A 20,016-nucleotide genomic window follows, 5' to 3' on the forward strand; every position below is an offset into this window, starting at 1 on the left:
AAATATTGATTATCGCTGCTTTAAAAATGTTTAGAAAATGCTTTTTAGTGTTTAAAGAGATTAATGTGTTTGAAATGATCTGAGAACAAGCCAAAGTGGGATTGTACAACCAGGAGTAAGCTAATATAACAGCTTTAATTACTCAACCGACTTTTTCAAAACATAAATATCTTATCCTAAAGTCTGAATATATTATTATATTATTATTGTTATTACATATATTCATCTGAATGTATTTACCATAGACAGCACAGTGGATTGGTTAGCACTCACAGGAAGAAGGTCTTATTTAGAGTTGCTGCACAGTCGCAGCCCACTTCTATATAGTTGGGATGGGTCAAATGTGGAGGACAAATTCCCCCACTGGGATTACTAAAATTTGACTTTAATTAACTTTCCCCAACTCTGATGTTAAATTGAGTATGCAGGGCTGGTGCATTTTCAAGGTCTTACGATGGCTGAATAAATAAAATTCTTCCACAGAATCGTCCCTAACAATTCCATCGTCTTTGTTCGAGTTCAAATATCATTTCAATTCCCTCTTGAGAGTGTTTGTGTGTGTGTGTGTGTGTGTGTGTGTGTGTTGGGGGGTGGGGTGGGGGGGTGTAAAGTTATAGATCATAGATTTTTTATAGATTTTGGAATATAGTTTTAAGGGTCAGCACAGCTGGTTCCTTGGTCAAAGATGCAGTATTGTTAGATGGATAACTAAGGCAGGCAAAGGAGATTCAAAAACCAGTGAACAAACTGTCGTAAAATAAGCTTTTATATTGTACTATCAATGGGTTTTTTGCAGGTCCACAATGAGAGGAAATGTAAGTCTCAATAATATGAATAAGTGATGCAGCAAAGGAAAGCAGAAGAGACATTTATTTTGAATTGAACCCAGAGGGACCTCATGAGAGATCCTTGACAAGGCAGAGAGAAAAATTGCCTGGATGGCTCTGCTCCTCAGTTATGACATAAGCTAAGCCACGACATTACTGCATACACCAGCCCCATGCTCAAGACAGTCAATTATGATGGCATGATTCACCATATTGAAGAAAAGGAACAGCACAGCCAGAACCAACACTCCGGGAGAAATTGTTTCCAAACAGTCAACTCCTGAAATGATACCGATTTCCATAAACGTTGTTGCCATGACATGTAGCGCTACGTACAAAAACGGCAATATGGAGATGGGTCTGAAACTGCTGAAAAAATCTTTTTTTCCAAGAGGCAGGCCCATTGCATGTATGAAACAGGATGGAACAGCCCCAGTGGCCATAGAGCTATTTACAGTGGAGACGACACTTGGGCCGACAATATCAGGAAAGCCCTGAAGGAGGCTTATGGGGATAATGACAAGAGGCAGGTTGTAGATTTCATGTAGGAAACAGTCTCTATTAAGGAAGAAAGCACTCAAAGCGGTTCTGGACAGCAAAATGTTGGTGGAATAAAACTGCTGGGGACAGTTGTAGGGCACACAACTGGTGCTAGTGCGAGGAAGGAGGGCGCGACACATTTATTAGTGTGGAACAAGACCCGTGAGACTGTCCACTCCAGAAACAACAGCACTGGTCATTTGTTTGAACAGATTTAAACAGCCCATGTTCTTGTTCAGTGCTACAGCAGCAGCAGAAGAGGAATACAACCAAGTACTGTGCATTTGTTTTCCCATTTTATGCTACTTTATGAGGACTACACCACCTCTCTGAACGAAATTCTGAACCCCAGGTATCTGGTGTCTCATAAATGTGTTATGTAATATACAAGAACATGCTGTATGACCAGCTCACAAAATATGATATAATATCACAATATTATAGGCAGACAGTGTTTAAAACCTGGACCAGCTTCAATAGTAAAATGCTGCATTAATGCATCAGTTATAATATAATAATATTATATTATAATACATACTGTAAAGCATTGACAGTAGCTAACCTGTGTAATGACTACTTTACTTTTAGTACTTTAATGACATAATGTCAACAATGCTTACAAGTATATTTTTTACTTAAGTGACATTTAGAATACAGGACTTTTACTCAGAGAATTTCAACATTATGATATTTTTTCTTTAACTTAAATAAAGAATCTGAAAACTTCCTCCACCACTACGGATGGACTAAAAATTAAGAACTAGCACAGAAAATGTGTTTATTTTAACCATCCTCTTAAGGGGGTTATTTGTAAGTTTTCTCTGCCGCCAAATGTGGTTTTAGCTATTGTTGTCTTTATAATACAAGAGGTTATAATACGCCATGTGAGCAGCGCTACTAGAGAATGTTTCAGCATCTTTTTTGTTTCAGTTCTACCCCCTGAATCTTTACTGTTGTGGGCACTCTCACTGCTCTCATCAACCTTACTTCCAGCTGCAGCGGGCAGCTGTTTTCAGCAAAAACAGTCATTTTAAACCCTCTATACACAACTTGCCCATCACCAAACCTCAGAGAGACAAAGCACCTGGCTGCTGAGCATAGTGGTAGATGTAGCAAGAGCCAGATGTTTCCCTCAGGAACTGGAAAACATCAAAACAGAGCTAAAAGGAGAGTAAATATTGGACTTATATCTGTCGAGTTGCCACAAACATGAATACAAATGAATGCTAATGCTGTTCTGTGCCTGCTGGATGTGTAAATAATAAACTGTTTGGTGAAACATGTGCTACGACTTTATTAGGTGATAATATGTCAAAGTTGTGTTTGCGGCATCTCTAGCTGCCCACAAGGAGAAAAATGACTCGATTAGTGCTGCTTTAAGAATAATTAATATGCCATAATCTCTAACCATATAATTAAGACAGAGACATCATCTAACCGTGTAGTTTGAAGTCTGAGGACTCGTTGAAAGTGAAGTCAGAAAAGTATATTTCTCTCATGACCTTGACTGTCCCATGATTTTCAGGTGTCCATTAAATAAGTAAAACTGTTTCCCGTTTCACACCTTGACCTCCCAGGAGTCCAGGTACAGGCACAGGGCCAGGACCGGTTTCTCTGTTCATGTTTTCTAAGGTAAAAAAGGGCAATCAACTTAGAAATGGTGGCCCAAGTAACACTGCATTTAGACAACAGCTCCTCTGCTCCAGTAACAGATTTACACATGATGACAGACAAGACATCAGACAGCTCAGGGCTAGATATTATATTGCTGTGGTAATAATGTGCTTGCAATATAATTTGAGCCAGGTTTACTTCCAGGTTTATTGTCTGCTTATTGTCTTGAGATCCACCCTGTTTTATTAACATAGCATCAGCTGTGCTTCTAAATATTCAGCTTGACTTCTCCTTGAGATTCTCACACTTATGTGACCCAGGAGAAAGCCAATGTGCAGATGAGAGCCTCTGAAAAAAATATTATGTAAAGCAAATGCCCAAATAGATTAAAATTCAAAACAGTAAGGTCAGATAGGGCTTTTGTTTTCCAGCTATACAAATCTGCTATATCAAAATAAGCTTTAAATTCATGTCCGTGTGAATGATTTCAACACAAACCATACAACTGCTAAAAGTTGTGTTAGCAGCTGTTCTGACAGGAAAATAAACACATGCATGCAAACATACCTAAACACTCTCTCCCCCCACAGACTCTTTTCTTCCCAAACACACAGACTCAGTACACAGTACATGGACAAGCTTTCCCCTTGAAGCTTCTTTGAAAAGGTTTATAGAATCTTAAAATAGCAGTGTGGTCTGTGAGCACAGGGATTAAAAAAGAGAGAGCTACTATAGAGCTGCTGTAGTGTGACATCACACAGACAAACACATGCACACACACACACACACACACACACCACAACCCTGCCATTGCCATCTCATTGTACTCCCCAACTGGGGCGTGAGAGAAGGAGGAGAGTGGGGGGGGGGTGACAAGAGAACAGCAAAGGGGATAAGGTTGGCAAGAGGTGACGAGAAGAAAGGGAGCTAGCAAAAGACATGGAGGGTGACTGAAAAATAAAGGGATATAAGAAAGTGATGCAAGGGGAAAATCTGGGGAGCGTAGAGTGTGTGAGGGAGAGTGTGTTAGAGATGACAGTGGTGAGAGCGGGAGGGAAAAAAATGAACAAAAGATAATAATATAGAAGGCTGATTTGTGTGGGACCGCTGCTGTAGAGCGGCGTGTTTGAGGTTGAGTAGAGATGACTGCTGACAGATCTGAGTGATTCGTCAACACTCCCGCACACACACTTCTTCATAAACACAGGTGCAGAGACAGCAGGTCCAGCTAAGGTAGTTCTCTCCTTGTGTGTGTGAGACAGAGGGACCTGTTGGCTGAAAGCGACATCCTGCAGTTCCATCGCAAAGCACAGACAGACAACGGGACACACCAACACACACCCGTGATGTATGCTAAGCAGCTGCAGCAGCTCTGCTGTGGAGAGATTGACATCTTCAGCAGCCGTTTCCAACAAGCAAACAACAATAACTGAGACTCACTGCCAACACAGACAGATCAACAGAACGCAGACGCACATAAACAGACAGTTACACAAGTGCTGTTACACTGTCAGCAATGTTTTCCAAAGGAAGTTAAACAAGAAATGAATGTGTACTTTAGCTTACAATCAATATGTTTGGATAAAACCCACTTCGATAATAAGTCATAAAATAAAGTTACACATAGATTCAAGTGATATTAACTGTCTTGGTGTTTGAACTGAAGTAAAGTTTTATTGAATTTGATGTTTGATACATCAAGGCAACTCAGATCAATCTGCTTCTTAATCATAGCATATCATCATCAATCTGATTATCCACCTCATTTTGAGTCTGGATATCTCTTACAGGGCCAGACACTTTTCCTTCGCAATCAAGACTTCTAACTGTGATGACGGGTGTACTACAACGTAAATCAATAATTCTCCAGCTCTTGGCATAAGCGAGCACAGTGTCATTGCATTGATAATCCAACAGCAGTATTCAGTATTAACCTTCCCTGCTCTGTTCTTAGAGATTGGTCTGTCTCTGATTTAGACTTCTCTTCACACTGGGATAATCGAATGGTGACATGCAGCTTCAAATGACAAAAACTTAGCATACCTGTGATGAAGCATTAAGTGATACTTTCATGGCGACAGTAAATATAACAGAAACGGGTTACCTGCACTGCCAGTAACATTTTGCTGAATTTCAACCTTATTTCTATGTATAAGTCAAAGAGGTGACACATCTTTTGCCTGTTATCGCTGCGGCCAGATGTACCAGTGAAGTTCAAATCCAGTGACATATTTTGACTTCAGTTGAAGGTGAAAGAACTGCAGGTGGAGTGGTTTTTTTGGGGGGGCTTTTTTTTTTTTTTGGGAGATAACATTCGTTTCCTTCACTCCTGAAGAGCTAAGGGCGCTCGAGTTGACGTCGGCATTTCGCACAGCCAAAGTGACTTCCCGCTATAGGCACACAGCTGACGATATGGATTATTTCACATTTAATAATATATTGTCTGAAGTGTCTTGCTGAGGCAGTTTTCAGGGGCATTGGTAAAAAAATAAAATAAAAGCCTTAACGTTAACTCAAATGAGCCAGAGAAGGTCATGACCTATGAAAGGGCCTTGGCAGGGCCTGAAAACTTTTGATCGCCAGTTGAAAAGGGCAATTTGCACCCAAGAGGAAAAAGGGCAACCCATTCCTGCCCCCATAAACGCCACTGGTCGTCAGTGTCAAAGCTGACTTGTGTGAGCCAGACTCACCACTGTGAGAATAAAACAGAAGCTTTGGCTGTTGTGACTGGGAAGAAGCACCGCTAGCCAGAACCATAAAGACTGAGCTTTTGGATATCAGCTGTGACTGACAGTATTTTTGCTCCAGTTGTCTGGCCAGTGTCAACATAAACCAACTCACTATGATGCTGAGAGTGTTACCATAGGCTGTTTTTGTTTGTGGATCGTTAATCCAACACCAGTAAAAAGGGAAAGCCCTTTGTGTTAGAATGGGTGGCTTAAAACCGTCTTCAAAGGTAGCTGAAAGAAACAACAGAGAAAAACAAGAACCATGAAGTTCTGGTGACACCATAATAAAGGCGTAGCATGTCCTTGCGTGGTTTTAGAAACTTGGTACCTAATATATGTCTGGGTCCTTAGTATGAGTCTGGCCCATATAGTTCCACATCTGGGCAGATTCCAGCTGTTACCCTCCAATGTTGGCTGACAGCCGGAGGATTTTCTGTGTGCGCCAGAATTGGTCCAGATGTTGAAGTAACATCTGAAACTCTTGCTGTACATGGGCCAGATTCAGACCGTGGGAGCTGGTGTATACTGAGCCAGAAGAAACACAAGGATGAGGCCCAGGTATGGGCCGGATTTATTTTGGTATGTGTGTAGACATCCTCGCGGGGCTACTTGGTAAACTACTATAGCTGGCGAGCTAACCACTAACACACTAGCAAGCTGCCAACATGCTAGGACCAGTCAGCCACAATAGCTATCTGAGCCTCCTTTTATTTTCCTTGTTCTGGGCCATTATTTCCCCCGAGGCATTTTGTTCTCAGCATTGTTCATCTAAATCTCTCTCTGAGCTAGCGACCAAGCTAACAAGTTCACACAGTTTATTCAAAAGACGTGTTGGTACATTTATTCCCGTCTCATAAAGGTCTGAAAACCATTGTTCTTTTGTGGAGCAGTTCATACTCAGACAGAGCAGGTGAAATAAAAATGATTAATACAACACAGCTAATAAGCTGCGATAACGTCCTTCGCCACTATAAATGCTGAATCGACCGGGCCTTAAAGCAGCTGATAACTCGGTACCATAATGATTTGCATGTTTTAGTATTCTAACACTTGATTGTGTATGGCCAGCAATGTAACTGGTGATTTGATGTTGTAATTATTAGAAATGGCTTACACACAATGGCGATGTTAGTTGTTCCACCTGGCCTTTCTCCAATGCATTAAAAGCAGCCAATGTTTGGTGGCTGCATACGGTTGGAAATAAGCATTATTGTGTGAGCATACTTGCCAGGCGAGCATAAATACATGCCTTCTATAGGTGGACCTGATTAGGAGCTTAAAACAGCCAGGTAAGTGCATTCATTTTCCAAATTGGCGTGGTCTTGATAACCACACATACAAAACTGCTAGGCACAGAGGGACAGGCTCTTTGTGTAAGTAAACTGTGATTTCCCTGGGACTATAAAAGGCGCCACGTCGGTAACAACATTAATGGATTGTGCTGACCCTTCAGACTTCATGTCCACATTATTAGATGCAAATTTTTTTCCCTTAAAGCAATAATGTGCTACAGGGTATGTGCAGAGTGGTGTGATTTTGCCTGGAGCCTGGAGTAGCTCTTTTTTTTTTTTTAAAACCAGAGGCATTGCTGTTCTCTTATCCTCTAAGACAGTGATCCATTCAGCAACGTTCAGATATAATGCACAGCAATTTTTGTATTCTATCTACATCTACGATTTTCCCAGAAAAGAAAAACGGGATCTCCCACTGTTGCCCTGGGCAGGGTGTGGAGAAACATGTTACTACTTTTTTCACCTTTTTTCAAAAGATTTCTTTTTTGTTATCATCAACATTTCAGTAACAGCTACAGTACTACAAAAATGAAAACCACTTCAACGATAGCAGTTTGTAAAGTGCACTTTACTTGGGCTCTGCATTCAGAGCCATGAAACCACAATGCAAACCATAAGACCAGAAATGCAATAACAGTATTATTTTTCCACAGGGTTTTTGTTATCTTACTGCTGTCCTTCAGTTGCCTTCTGCTTGAATTTGTATTTTTCTTGGCACTTAAAAGCTCACAGGAGGTCCTGTCCAGTGAAATGTGATTGAATCAGTCAATCACGTCCTTAAAATGCTGGATTTTTTTTTCAAGGCAGTAATCTAGTCAAAGGAGAGGCACAAATGTGTATTTAACGTCAATGTGTTTAAATATTTTAAGAGGCCATCTGTCTGTTCAAGAGATTGGGGAGGGTCAATCATCTGTCATTTGGTTGAAGGCTTATTTAACTGCTTGACAATGCCCCTGGCCAAGGCAAATATCCACTAAGCCTTGGTAAACACAGGCTAAATCTTTCCTGTTGTCAAATATACAACTGTAATTCAGCATCAGGAAAGACAGGAATATATAAAAAGAGCTGTGTAGGTTGCAAATAGCAGTGATAGTGACCATGGCTGACAGGAAAGATGGGAGTCCAACCTATAGAAATTCAAACTTGATCAACAGAAAGTTCAGGAAAAAGGAAAGTGTGCAGGAAAGTAAAGTGACTGTGACTGAACATCACCATCCAAAGATGAAAAGGACTCAAACTTTAAAAGGGATGATGAGAAGTGACTGTTTCAAAGCCAAAACTACAGCAAATATTCCAATTGCCCCGCAAAGATGAAAACAACTCCAAGACAAGATAACATGAGGAGTGATGCTTTTTTTTTTTTCAAACTTCCTCATAGCGCAGTGTCATCGCCAAGTTATAACCAAAAGTACAAATATTCCCAACATGAGTGAGGCGTAGATTCACCTCTGATTTACATGTTTTCCTTTCTTTCATTTTTTCTTTCTTTTTTGTTTAGTTTCAAGCTGTTTGCTGTTGTTCTCAATTTACTAATTAGACTGGAACTGCAAATTAAAACTTGTGTGTGTAGGTGCATTTGTGTGAGTTTAAAGAGTTTCTGTTTGAGTAATGGCCACTTAGACTTCATTTACACTTTTTTGCTCACCTGTGGAACTGAATGGATACATATTATGAAAATAATAATATAATGATAAAATACACATGGAATCAGATATAGCCATATTTTTCTTAAATACATCTGGATACATCAATACATCATCTCTATTGATGCATCTTAAAACAGACATGGGATAGTTTTAGCTAAAGAATTTGATTGGTAGGTAACAGCTGAGGATCAAGTTTATCACTGTAACAGGAAATACATTTACAAGCATTGATATTTTAAACAGTAAAATGCATTGTAGTACGTTGTAGGTGGTGGTGTCTACATATTAATGTATTTTTTTTCATTTATTATGCTCTTTGGTGTACGGTAGCAGTTAGCTGAGAGCTAACTTGGCAGATGTCTGCTTCCTCTGCAGATGGAGATTTCATTGTGCATTTAGGTGAAGTCAGTGTCTGTTCATCAAGTCTATGTGATATTCATGTATATAGTACTATACGGGTTTGTTTCAAGGATAACCATAAAATGACCCGCAATAAAGGTCAGTTTTTTAAACTGTATTTTCTGCATTTTTCAGCCCCCAAGACATACAGTACATGAAGGTCCTCCAACCGACCAGAAGGTGAGAAAGTATTTTTCTCTCCACTTTGACCCTCTGTCTATAATTAGCCAGCATGTTTGATACCACTAAACTGAACAGCCTCCAGAGTGGTGAAGTCCAGATATGAGTTTGAGGGAAAATAGAGCTTTTGGAAAACAATGTGGTAAGTGAAGTTAATACTTCTGTTTCCTTCACTATAGTTGTTCTGGTGCATCTCCATAGGTTAAAAACTAACACATTATCTGTAATTTGCTTAGTTTGTACAAAAAACTGAACTGCCGGTTTCTTAGCAACCCCATAGTGACAATAAGACTCGGGAAAATCACTGCAACAGGCCAAGAAATAGTCTTGCACATAACCCAACATAAAAACAATACGTTTTACACTTTGGTTTTTGTACAAATTCAACAAATAAGATATATACTAAGCTACGCTATGAGCAGATATGAGAGTGGTATCGATTTTTCTCATCTCAGTCATCCACTGGAAAGTAAATAGGCTTTTTTCCCCCAAAATGTCAGACTATTTCCTTTAAGTTGTGTTTATGTTGATCATGTAAGATGACTCCACAATCATAAAAGAATTTGACGATATCTGATATTTTGTATCTCAATTTGCTTTGAGTGACATTTTAGTGCCGCAGCACAGCAGAGCCTGGTTAACAGACCCACTATCAACACACTATCAATACACTATTTTCTGTTTGTTCAGTTCTCAGACAACAGAAAGAGAAAAAGAATAGAAATGAAAATGACTAGATCGTAAATTCGGCTGATCACAGGATGTTTAAAACAGCTGTGATTCAGCAGAGTAACCAGGCAGTGTGCGTCCCGCTGCTTACCAGATGTTGACTGTGAATCACAATTCTGTTGTTTGTCGAGCCAAATAGATGATTACCTTTACAAAAACAACCTGAAAACACCAGTGTGGACAAAAGCATAATTTTCACACATTAACAGCATTTTCAAAATTACCCATCTTAGCGTGGAGGTAGTTATAGTTGTTAGTGCAGACACAAGGACATGATCTGTCAGCTTCACAGCTTCCACTTGTGTTCAGTGTGGTGCCTGGCCAAGCTGGAGGGAACTGGGCATCAAGACCTGCGGTGTAAACGCAGCCAGAGAACCTTAGCAGCCGGCAGAACAGAACTAAATGCTGTGGTCTGGTTTAGTCACTATAGTAACCACAGTAACCCTCCCTCTCTTCTCTTTCTCCTTCTCTCTCTTTCACACAGACACAAGAACCCATCATCCAATCTTGCTTGCTACAGGGGTTCAAGGCTAGCAAGATTTCCCAAAGCCTTCTAACGTCGCTGGCTGTTGTTCTCACAACCCGAGCCACCAGAGAATAACGACGGTGGATGCAAGAGCGGGAAGACACGGGAAGACGGAGAGACACGACAGAAAATAAGGAAGGGGTGCCAGTGGAGGAGGGGAAAGATGGAAGCAGGAGATGAAGATCAGACCGAGACACAAGACTGGAGGAGACAGGGAGACACAAGTAAAGTAAGAGGTAGAGAGCAAGAGGAAAAAAAATTAGAGCTGAAAGTGGGGAAGGACTTAGTGAGTGAATGACACAGCAGTGTATCTTCTGCAAGTGACAGCAGGTGAGGGGAGCAGGTGTTAAATATTAAAGCGACTCAGCAGAGAACCTGGGCAAATGGCCCCTACTGATATGGGACATCCCAGGCTGGGACACACACACACACACACACACACACACACACACACACACACACACACACATATATGCACGCTCGCAAACACACAGACACCAAGGGGCAGCATCCCACCACAGTGGCAGAGCAAAGCAGAAAGAACATGCATGTTTAATTCACAACCTTCCATTTCAGCATCGTGTTCTTATGCTACACACACACACACTGTGACCCCTCACCAACCCCCACCCTCTATCCCCCACACACCAAGCAGAAGCAAGTCAAAAGAAGAGATGAACAAGGTTGGGCGGAGAATGAGTGAACACATATGGGGGGTGAGTTAAAGCCAACAACAATTCTTATTTCCCAGAGCGGTCCCTCTGTAATGGAAGTACAACATTCCCAACTAATCTGGCTCCTCTCCTGGGTTTACACATGCCCTCTCCCCCCATCTATTCCATGTTCCCTAAACATGTCTCCCTTCTCACAGCACAGCATCCAACTTCCCGTGGATTATTCCTGACTGTTCCAGGCTGACGTGCATTATATGGGATGATGAGGAGGCAGAGAGATAAAGAGAGATAGAGACAGGGACCTGTTGTAACAATGATCCATTTGTTTTTATTAAGAAGGGAGGGAATAGGTTTGGCAAACAAAAATGGATGATTCCCTGATTTGTTAGGGCTGAACCAATTGGGGTGGAATTTATTTTGAACATTGTCGATTCTGGCAGCGGCACACGGAGTACAATGAAGGCAAAAACAAACAGAGGAATGCAAAAACAATATTAGTGTCAACAAGGTTTCCAGGGTTTGTTCCAGGCCAGCAGATCAATTTTTTCATGACTAAATCACATACAATAAACAAAGATCAGTCATTAGCTTATTAGTCTGTTGGTAAAATAATAATCCGTGGATGTGAATGTGTGCGTAAGTCATCTGAGGACATTTGCACACTGAGCTCGAAAGGAAGCTGATTTTTTTCCCCCCTGAAACCGGTTCATGCTAAACATCTGTGAAAGCTGTTTATATGAGGGTCTGGGGTCTACTTCTTGTGAACTGCAGTTTGGTCTGCAGCAGGCAGCGGATGAGACTTAATCTCAGCCCAGGAGTTAAAATGGTGTAGATGAACCATGTAGAGTGGTGGTGGTGGTGGTGTCGTATCTGGGGGGAACTTGCTAAAGGATCCCCCAGGTGTGAAGTTTTTCCTTGCACAGTGTATACTAATTACAAATATATATACAATTGTTATTCTGCAATATTACAAAACTGCTGATACTGGTGTTTTTGCTAAGGTGGAGAAATGATTGGTTATTTAATAAGCGGACCCCAGAGTAAAATCTCGACTACGACAACAAAATGGCCAAATGCAGTCTTGGTAATTGGAACCAAAACACCCACAACTAAAACCCTGTGTTTGACACCACGCGAAATGAACACGTTTATCCCCAATCGAAAAGCAGCTAAAAAATATACTAGTTTCCAGGAAAAACACAAATTGTAAGCGAGCTCAGGAGTCACCTGGTGAGTAAACTCAAGAAAATCTTCTCTAAAAACTATCCTGAGCAGTCGTCGCGGTGAGTTACTGGTCTCCACAATCTTGTTTATCAGCCTAACAGTTTTCAGGGATGCCTGCAATGCCTGCTCCTGTTTATGTGATACAGTGTGAGGGCTATGCGGCCAGCTACTGATAAAAATGACAACTGGAGAAAGCCTTTACTTGAAATGTGACATAATCATGACAGTTAAGTTTGCATTTTGGCAGCTTAATGCCGCTTTAACACCAAGCATTTCACACTTGCACTGCCCACCTCCATGTATATCCATTATTTTAGAGCACTTGCCTGCCTGCTCAAGTTTTTTTTTCTCTGTATTTTCTTGGCACCCTCGTCTTCTGTTTTGTGCTCTCCATCTAAAACATGATATGGAGAATACAATACTCAAGGCACCACAGGATGAGCTGCTCATTTTTCTCTCTTCTACTATAGACGTGATTGTGACATTAACAGAGCAACTTTGTGTGTATGTGGAGAGAGAGAGAGAGAGAGAGAGACACCCGGGCTCTACCCACCCTGGCTGCAGAAAGCACAATATTGTTTGTTAGCCCACAGTAATCAGACTGAATTGTTACCAGTCCACTGGGATTTCTTTCGATCCTCCAGATTACCACTACACCACTGACAGCAGGTATGGAAGCAGCAGCCAAGAAGTATTACATGGAGCCAGAATATTTTTTCTTTTCATAGCAAAATATATTTTTTGGATTTGGTTTTGTTTTTTTATATCTAAACTATTCACACACCATTGGAGATTACATGTGTAGCATATAGTGAAATCACAGAGGAGCTAATGTAGCTGAGAACAGTGTGACGGTAGAGTAGGGTCATTGTGATGAGCATCAAGCGCAAAACATGTGTCAGCCTCACTGAGAGTCCTCATCACCTCCATAATAGTCTGCTTTGCTGCTGTCACCAGGCAAGACAGAAACTAATGCTCCAGTGCACCATGACGACTGGTGCTGAAATGATTCATTGAGTAATCAATTACTTAATCAACAGGAAATGAATTGCCAACAATTATGATAATCACTTAATCCTTTCGGTAATTTATCAAGCAAAAATAGCAAACTTTAACTGGTTGCAGCTTCTATAATGTGACAATTTGTCTGTTTTATAGCGCTATGAATTTAATATCTTTGGGTTTTGGATGGGAAAAAAAAGCATTTTTAAGGAAGTGAAAGATCTTGGAAATTATGGTGTTTTTTCCATCTATTTGTTGAGAGTCTAGTGACTAGACGGATATAATCGTTATTACTGACTAGACTCTAGTCAGAGATACATATAGAACCCTTTACTGTAACAAAACAAACACAGCAGGTGCTACAGCAAAACACACGCTTACAAGTCCCAAGAAATGAAACCAACCACCATCAGGTTCTGACAGGACAGTCAGTTCTGCCCTTGTTAGCTTGGCAGAAAGGGAACGAGGTCCAGACCAGAGGGTCCCCTGCATCTACTACTAGCTGCTATACCTTGATGAAGCCCTTAATGTGTCATGTAGGGTTTAAGAATATCTCCAAGCTAATAATAACAGTTATTCTTAACACCAACTTTTCAATGTATGTAAGTATCTTTAGGAATCTAATATTTAATTAACTTTGCATTATGTTTTTTGCTATTATGTTTTCTGAATGAATAATGACTACTGATAACTCCAAATCATATCCAACATCTAATAAAATATCCAATGCATATACTTTCAAAGTGACCACTTCACTTCCTTAGTGTCTGTATTCTTGAGCATTTCCAAAACATGTGCGCATATGAAAGAAATGTCTGTAAAACTGTGTCTCTCTAACAGTATTACAGCTAAGGAAAGGGAATGTGTTGTCTGCAGTTGATTACATACAGTGGCTTCTTTATGATTGAATGGGCAGTTTTCACTGTTGTCTGACATTTTATGGACTAAACAATTAATCAATTAATAAACAACATCAACCGATAATGACAGAAATCCTTAGTTGCAGCCCTAATCGTGACTGCAGAAATGATTAGGCAGTTATTCACATCTATACTCAGGATGCAGATGAGGAAAATCATCAATATCCTCTCACACCTTTTTGCCCACAAGTATTTCCTTTGGGCAGGTGCAGTCTAACCAAAATCTAACAACAAAGATTTTTCAATGATGTGCTGACTCACTGGGGTTTCACACCTGCCTGCCAGTGGGCTGCTTTTGCCCCCTAATTCAAAGCAGGCAGGAAGACTTTTTTTTCATTTACAGGCCAAGCCTGCGGGAACAGTTGCAGGGGGGCTGGTTAGTTACAGGCTGCACACACTCACGCTCACACCTGGGAGCTGCCAGGAATGACCGCACTCTTGTACTATTGGCCACCGAACTGTTCAATTAGAGCAGCTGGGGGTTAAGTACCTAGTTTAATGGCACATCAACAGCACTGATTGAAGGCAGGAAAAACACAATTTATTTATTTTACCTATCATTATGTTGTCAGAGGGGGGTTCGAGCTGCATAACCTTCACGTTGCAACTTCACTCTCCTAACCCTCAGTCAACTCTCACTGTTTCTCTTACCTCTCTCTCTCTCTCTCTCTCACGGCCTCTATTCCTTTCTTTTCTCACACACACACACTCACACTCACACACTGCATTCCCCATCAACTAGTACTTCAAAAGGCTGCTGTATTGCGGCAGTTATTGGTTCCTGTGTTTTGGCTGCTGTGCCCTGAGAGATTTAAAAGCTAAAGAACCAGCTGTGTTTTATCTTCAGTCTGTCTGTCACTCAGCGAGGTCTACAGAGTCAGTACCAGAGAGAGAATTCTACCAAGAAAGATATGTACATCCCCATCTTTGCACTGAGCATCACACCAAAATAAAACAAAAATCCAATCTTAAAGGATATATTCTCTTTTTTCTTAAAAAAAAAAAAAAAACGAGAATCTTTTTTTCCGTCTGTCATCCCACTGAGCACCAGGCATGATACAACTACATACAGCACAGGATTCCTTCTTTTTTTTTTTTTTTTGGCTTTGCATAGCCCAGATTTAGACCAAGCAGAAAACACATTATTACATATTTAAACAATGCTTGATCAACAGTTAAAATAAAAAATAATGTAGTGAAGAATGTTGCATGGTCTATGCAAAGACTTCTGCTGACCTTTCAAATACTGGACTTTTAAATGTGCACTATGTAACCTTTTAAAAGGCAAATTACCATAAAATCGCTTAGGGTGACACCAGCCTATCAATTCAAAGACTGATTTAAATTCTGCCTACCAAGTTACAGTGTTGGCTGCGTTTCAACTCGAAACTTAAACAAAAAAATAATCTGACAGCGCAGCCCTGATTGCACAAACAAGCTTCCACATCCTCTCAGTGTGTCACTTTCTAATCTACAACGTGCTGACTATACCAGTTTATATGTGACTTCAGTGAACCATGTCCATTTTTAAGCCAAAGAACCTCAAGACATCCATTAGACGTCCACTGGAATGAGCTTAGTCGTTCACTTGCAGCAAAGATAACATTTATCAAAGGCCGAGGTTTGTCATTATTTCATACTCCCACCAGCTGTGGACACTTCCTCTATCTGTAAAGTGGACACTTTAAATATATATTTTCTGTGGTTTGAGGAGCGTGCCATTTTTCACGCCCTAGTATAGTGGATTATGTTGAATTACGTGCTGCGTTTCAGGTGCATTCAGTTTCTAAATACCTAAATAGAAGTCTGTCAATTAAATAAGTGTCTGACCTGAATGCTAACATGCCAGGACATGTGGAAAAAAAGTGTAGGTTGAAAACTATTATCCTTCAACATTTAGAGCTGGCTGAGAGGAGGGATTACAACTCCCTAATCTCACATCCCAAACACAAACATCATGTATACAAAGAAGCAGGAGTATGTATATGTGTGTGTGTGTGTGTGTGTGTGTGTGTGTGTGTGTGTGTGTGTGTGTGTGTGTGTGTGTGTGTGTGTTTGAGCTGCTCAGTGCTTGTGTAGTGGTCACTCACCTTGTCAGCCATTATCATAGAGGAGCCTCCGTGGACCCCCAGAACTGGAAGCTGTGTCTGGACGGAGAGGAAGTCAAGGATCTGGGCAATGGCCTCCTGATCGGTGCCATCGGCAAACACAATGCCATGGAGACGAGTGCGTGATAGAAGCTCACACACCTGGAGACACAGTGAAACAAACTCAGGTCTCAAACAAGGATCTGTGTGTGTGTCTGATAGACAGTATGTGCATGTGTAGTACTGGTGAATCTTCACAGCACTTCTCACCTGTGTAATCACAGACTTTGGGTCTGTCTGGTTGATCCTCAGTGCTACCACAGAGATGTCAAGGGCATCATCAGGGCGCCGAGGTGGCCGGAGCTCCTGATCGGAAACGAGGCGCGTCTGGCCCATGATCACACCCACACTGAGCCCAGGAGGCTTCTGGGACGCCACAGGCACCATCATTTGGGAGAGTAGGAGTAACATCCAGCCCACTACACCCATCATACCCTAAAAAACACATACAATAAACACAAAGAACCGTCTCGTCAAGAAACTGTGACAGTTTACTTCACAAAACCAAACATTGTCGAACCTGAATTTATGTTACTCTGCTCATATACTGCGACTTTATATATCTTTACCTAGACAGTTTTCTGCCTGCTATCAGCAGCCTGTCACAAGCACAGATGAGACACAGGTGGTTATATGTTCACAAATTGTCAAGTTAAAAAATACTGACATCTTCTTATTTCAGTATACATAGTACAGCATACATAGTATTATCTTAGTGACAAAACTGTTGCAAAAATGTCTCTAAAATCACATCATTATGTTTTATCTTATATGTTCATGTATATAATATAATAACATATTATTATATTATTTCCACACATTTTCCTTGTGTATTACAGACAAGCAGAATCAGCCACCTCTTGCCATCTGTGCTTGTTTGAAAGAAATTGAGTAAAACCTTTGTAAAATCAGTTAAAAATCTACTTTCCTTTGTCATGGAGAGAATGTATTTCGAACCAGCACGATATATGAGTCTTGCAAATTCTGAACATGCCTTCAAAAAATGCACTAAATGCCGTAAAACGACCCACTGGGTTCCTCAAAGATACGCTTGTATTTATCTTTGAGAAAAACAGTGTGACTCAGACATGTGACTCGATTTCTAAACATCAGTGCAAGTCTCAAGTGCAAAAGCAAAGATTACATGAACTGGGAGCTGTGCGGGCTCAGAGGCTCTTTCTGTCCTCCACTATCCAAAAATCACTTAATTCTGTTTCAAAGTAGGGGACCATTAGGAGACCAGGGTTAAACCTAACGTTAGTTCTGCTAAACCGCTAATCGGGCCTCATAAGATGCCCTAAATTTCTCTTCCACTGTCTGCCTTTATTTGAACATAATCTATGCCTGTAGGCAACATTCACAGTCAAGTGCCAGCTATTAATGGATAAAATAACCCTGAAATAAATGTAATCTGATTTTACCCCATTCATGGGGGTATGAGGGGAAACATTCCATATCGCTAAAGGCACCCAAGTGTCTGCATCAATCAATACTGTTCAATGAGATGAAAAATAACATTTATATTAACTCCATATCCTCACCAACTTCCAGTCTAATACAGAGGAGTCAAAACCCCTGTTCCCAGTTTCAGCTTACTCTGTGTTACCTTTTCCTGTAATGTGAGCAGATCTAAGAGAAGCAGATGAGTAGAGGAAATGCAGTGTGAAATGCCTTGGGCTGAATGAGAGCTAATGAAACCATGATGCGAATGCTACGTTGCATCTCAGCCAATTTCTTACACCGCCACAGTCCAGCAGAGCTGAAAAACACCCCGGGAGGAACCATCGCGTCCACAAAATTAACCTACTGTCTCTTTATCTCTTCATCTTCCTCTCTCCTCATTTTCTAACTTTGAATCTGCTAATGATCTATATCCATTCATTTTCTCTTAATCTATTTCATTTGTTTTACTGTAATTCTGCCAATCTGTCTTTCCGGCTGGGTTAGTGTGTGTGTATCTGATCCATGTCATCTCACACCCGGTCTAATCAGGCCAGTTAGTCAAGTCAGTACTTTCCCAGCTTGCTCTCTCTGCCCTGGTGCCCACAGACTAGCCTGCAGCTCCAGCAGCACTTAGCATACGCCGCTAACTCACACACCGCTACACTCCTGTCCCAGGGAATTAGTGTCAGCCCCAATCAATGGGGCAGGATTACACTAACTTTCCCTGCAGTTAGCATCAGAGCTAACATAACTAGGAGCCATAGTGTGCCACAGCTTCCAAAATGATCAACATAGCTGGAAAACTTTGGGTCACTGAGTGTTCTCGCCGTCTTACAGTATTTTCATTTGCCCTTAAAATCATATCCGCTGACGCCCGAGATTATCTTCCAGAAGAGATGTCATGAAGGGTAGATGTTTCCCTCTGTGTTAGCATTTATGATAATGTTTCAACGATACTAAAAAATGCAAGATCTTAATAATGTAATAATATTCAGCAGGATTATTCTCTCTAGTATCCTGCCAACACTAAATGAGTTTTCACTCTATAAAAATGTGTTATAAAGGTGGGAGATTGTTTTAAGAGCCACTTCACTGCAATGAAAGGGAGCTTTTGTTTGTCCTCAATCAAAGACGTTTCCCAGATTGTACAAGCTTGCCTTTAAGCAGCAAATTAGTCTTGTCCAAAAAATGTTTTTATTTTCATGGCTAAAGTCAAATCTGGATTTGTGAGAACGATATCTCTGTCAAAGCTAGAAACAACACGCCCGGTGCTGAAACTGGAGCTGGCATTAAGAGGCCCTCGGGCCGCTTCAGTGACAATGAATCAGAGGACATCTTTGTGCACAGTGTAACACAACCCAGGGTGATTTTCCTCAGATATAAGCAAATTTTTTGGTTCAACAATGATAGCCCTAATGCCTATTAAATAAAGCTCATGTGGGTGTAATTGCTTAAATCTATCAGTCCACAATTTCATTCTTTCATACATCGCCAGTGAAGCAGCTCTACATAAGAGTCTCTAGATGACAACACAAATTAGGCTCTCGTTATGTGGGCCTTGTTTCCCCAAAATATCTTAAAGTGATACTCCACCCCGAAGTCTGTCTTCTCTGGCTTGTAATGGGGTTGTACATAGTTAGTTTGCCCATAGAGAGACTTTAAATTGACTTCAGTTAGATACAAAGCTGACAAGATTTCACTGCGGAAAAAAAAGTATCAAAACATCCAGTGAAATATCTATTACTAATGCAATATGATTCACTTCTCCGCTGTCCATCCATAAGATTATCATAATCCAGTCACTCTTTGTTTTATATGTAGATGTATTTGAGTGGAGTTACACTTTAAGCCTATAACTGTAAAATGCATCATACAAAGCATCTTCTATTTGCGAGGTGTTTCCAATAAATATCAGAATTTGTGACTGCCACCTGCAACATAATGATTTGTTGAGTACTATTGTTTAAATTTGATCAGTCTTTTTTCTATTTCCTATTATATTTCATTTTTTACACTAATGAAATGTTATTTTTCCACAAACAGTGCAATATACATTAAAGATTAAATTATACAATTATATTCAAAACATCTCTGGATGCTGGTCAAACCTTTAAAATTACAACA

At 40.6% G+C, this 20,016-nt stretch overlaps 1 protein-coding gene across 1 annotated transcript in view; it reads right to left on the minus strand.

Annotated features, from left to right (window-relative positions):
* grin2ab (glutamate receptor, ionotropic, N-methyl D-aspartate 2A, b) overlaps nucleotides 1-20,016 on the minus strand; it is a 93,373-nt gene that overhangs the window by 55,045 nt on the left and 18,312 nt on the right. The window contains exons 3-4 of the mRNA XM_056372570.1: nucleotides 16,660-16,884; nucleotides 16,393-16,551 (exon numbers count right to left, since the gene is read on the minus strand). Coding sequence (XP_056228545.1) covers nucleotides 16,393-16,551; nucleotides 16,660-16,884 — 384 coding nt within the window. The remainder of the gene's footprint in view (nucleotides 1-16,392; nucleotides 16,552-16,659; nucleotides 16,885-20,016) is intronic.

The sequence above is a fragment of the Seriola aureovittata genome, chromosome 3, assembly GCF_021018895.1.
Source record: "Seriola aureovittata isolate HTS-2021-v1 ecotype China chromosome 3, ASM2101889v1, whole genome shotgun sequence".
NCBI classification, from domain to species: domain Eukaryota; kingdom Metazoa; phylum Chordata; class Actinopteri; order Carangiformes; family Carangidae; genus Seriola; species Seriola aureovittata.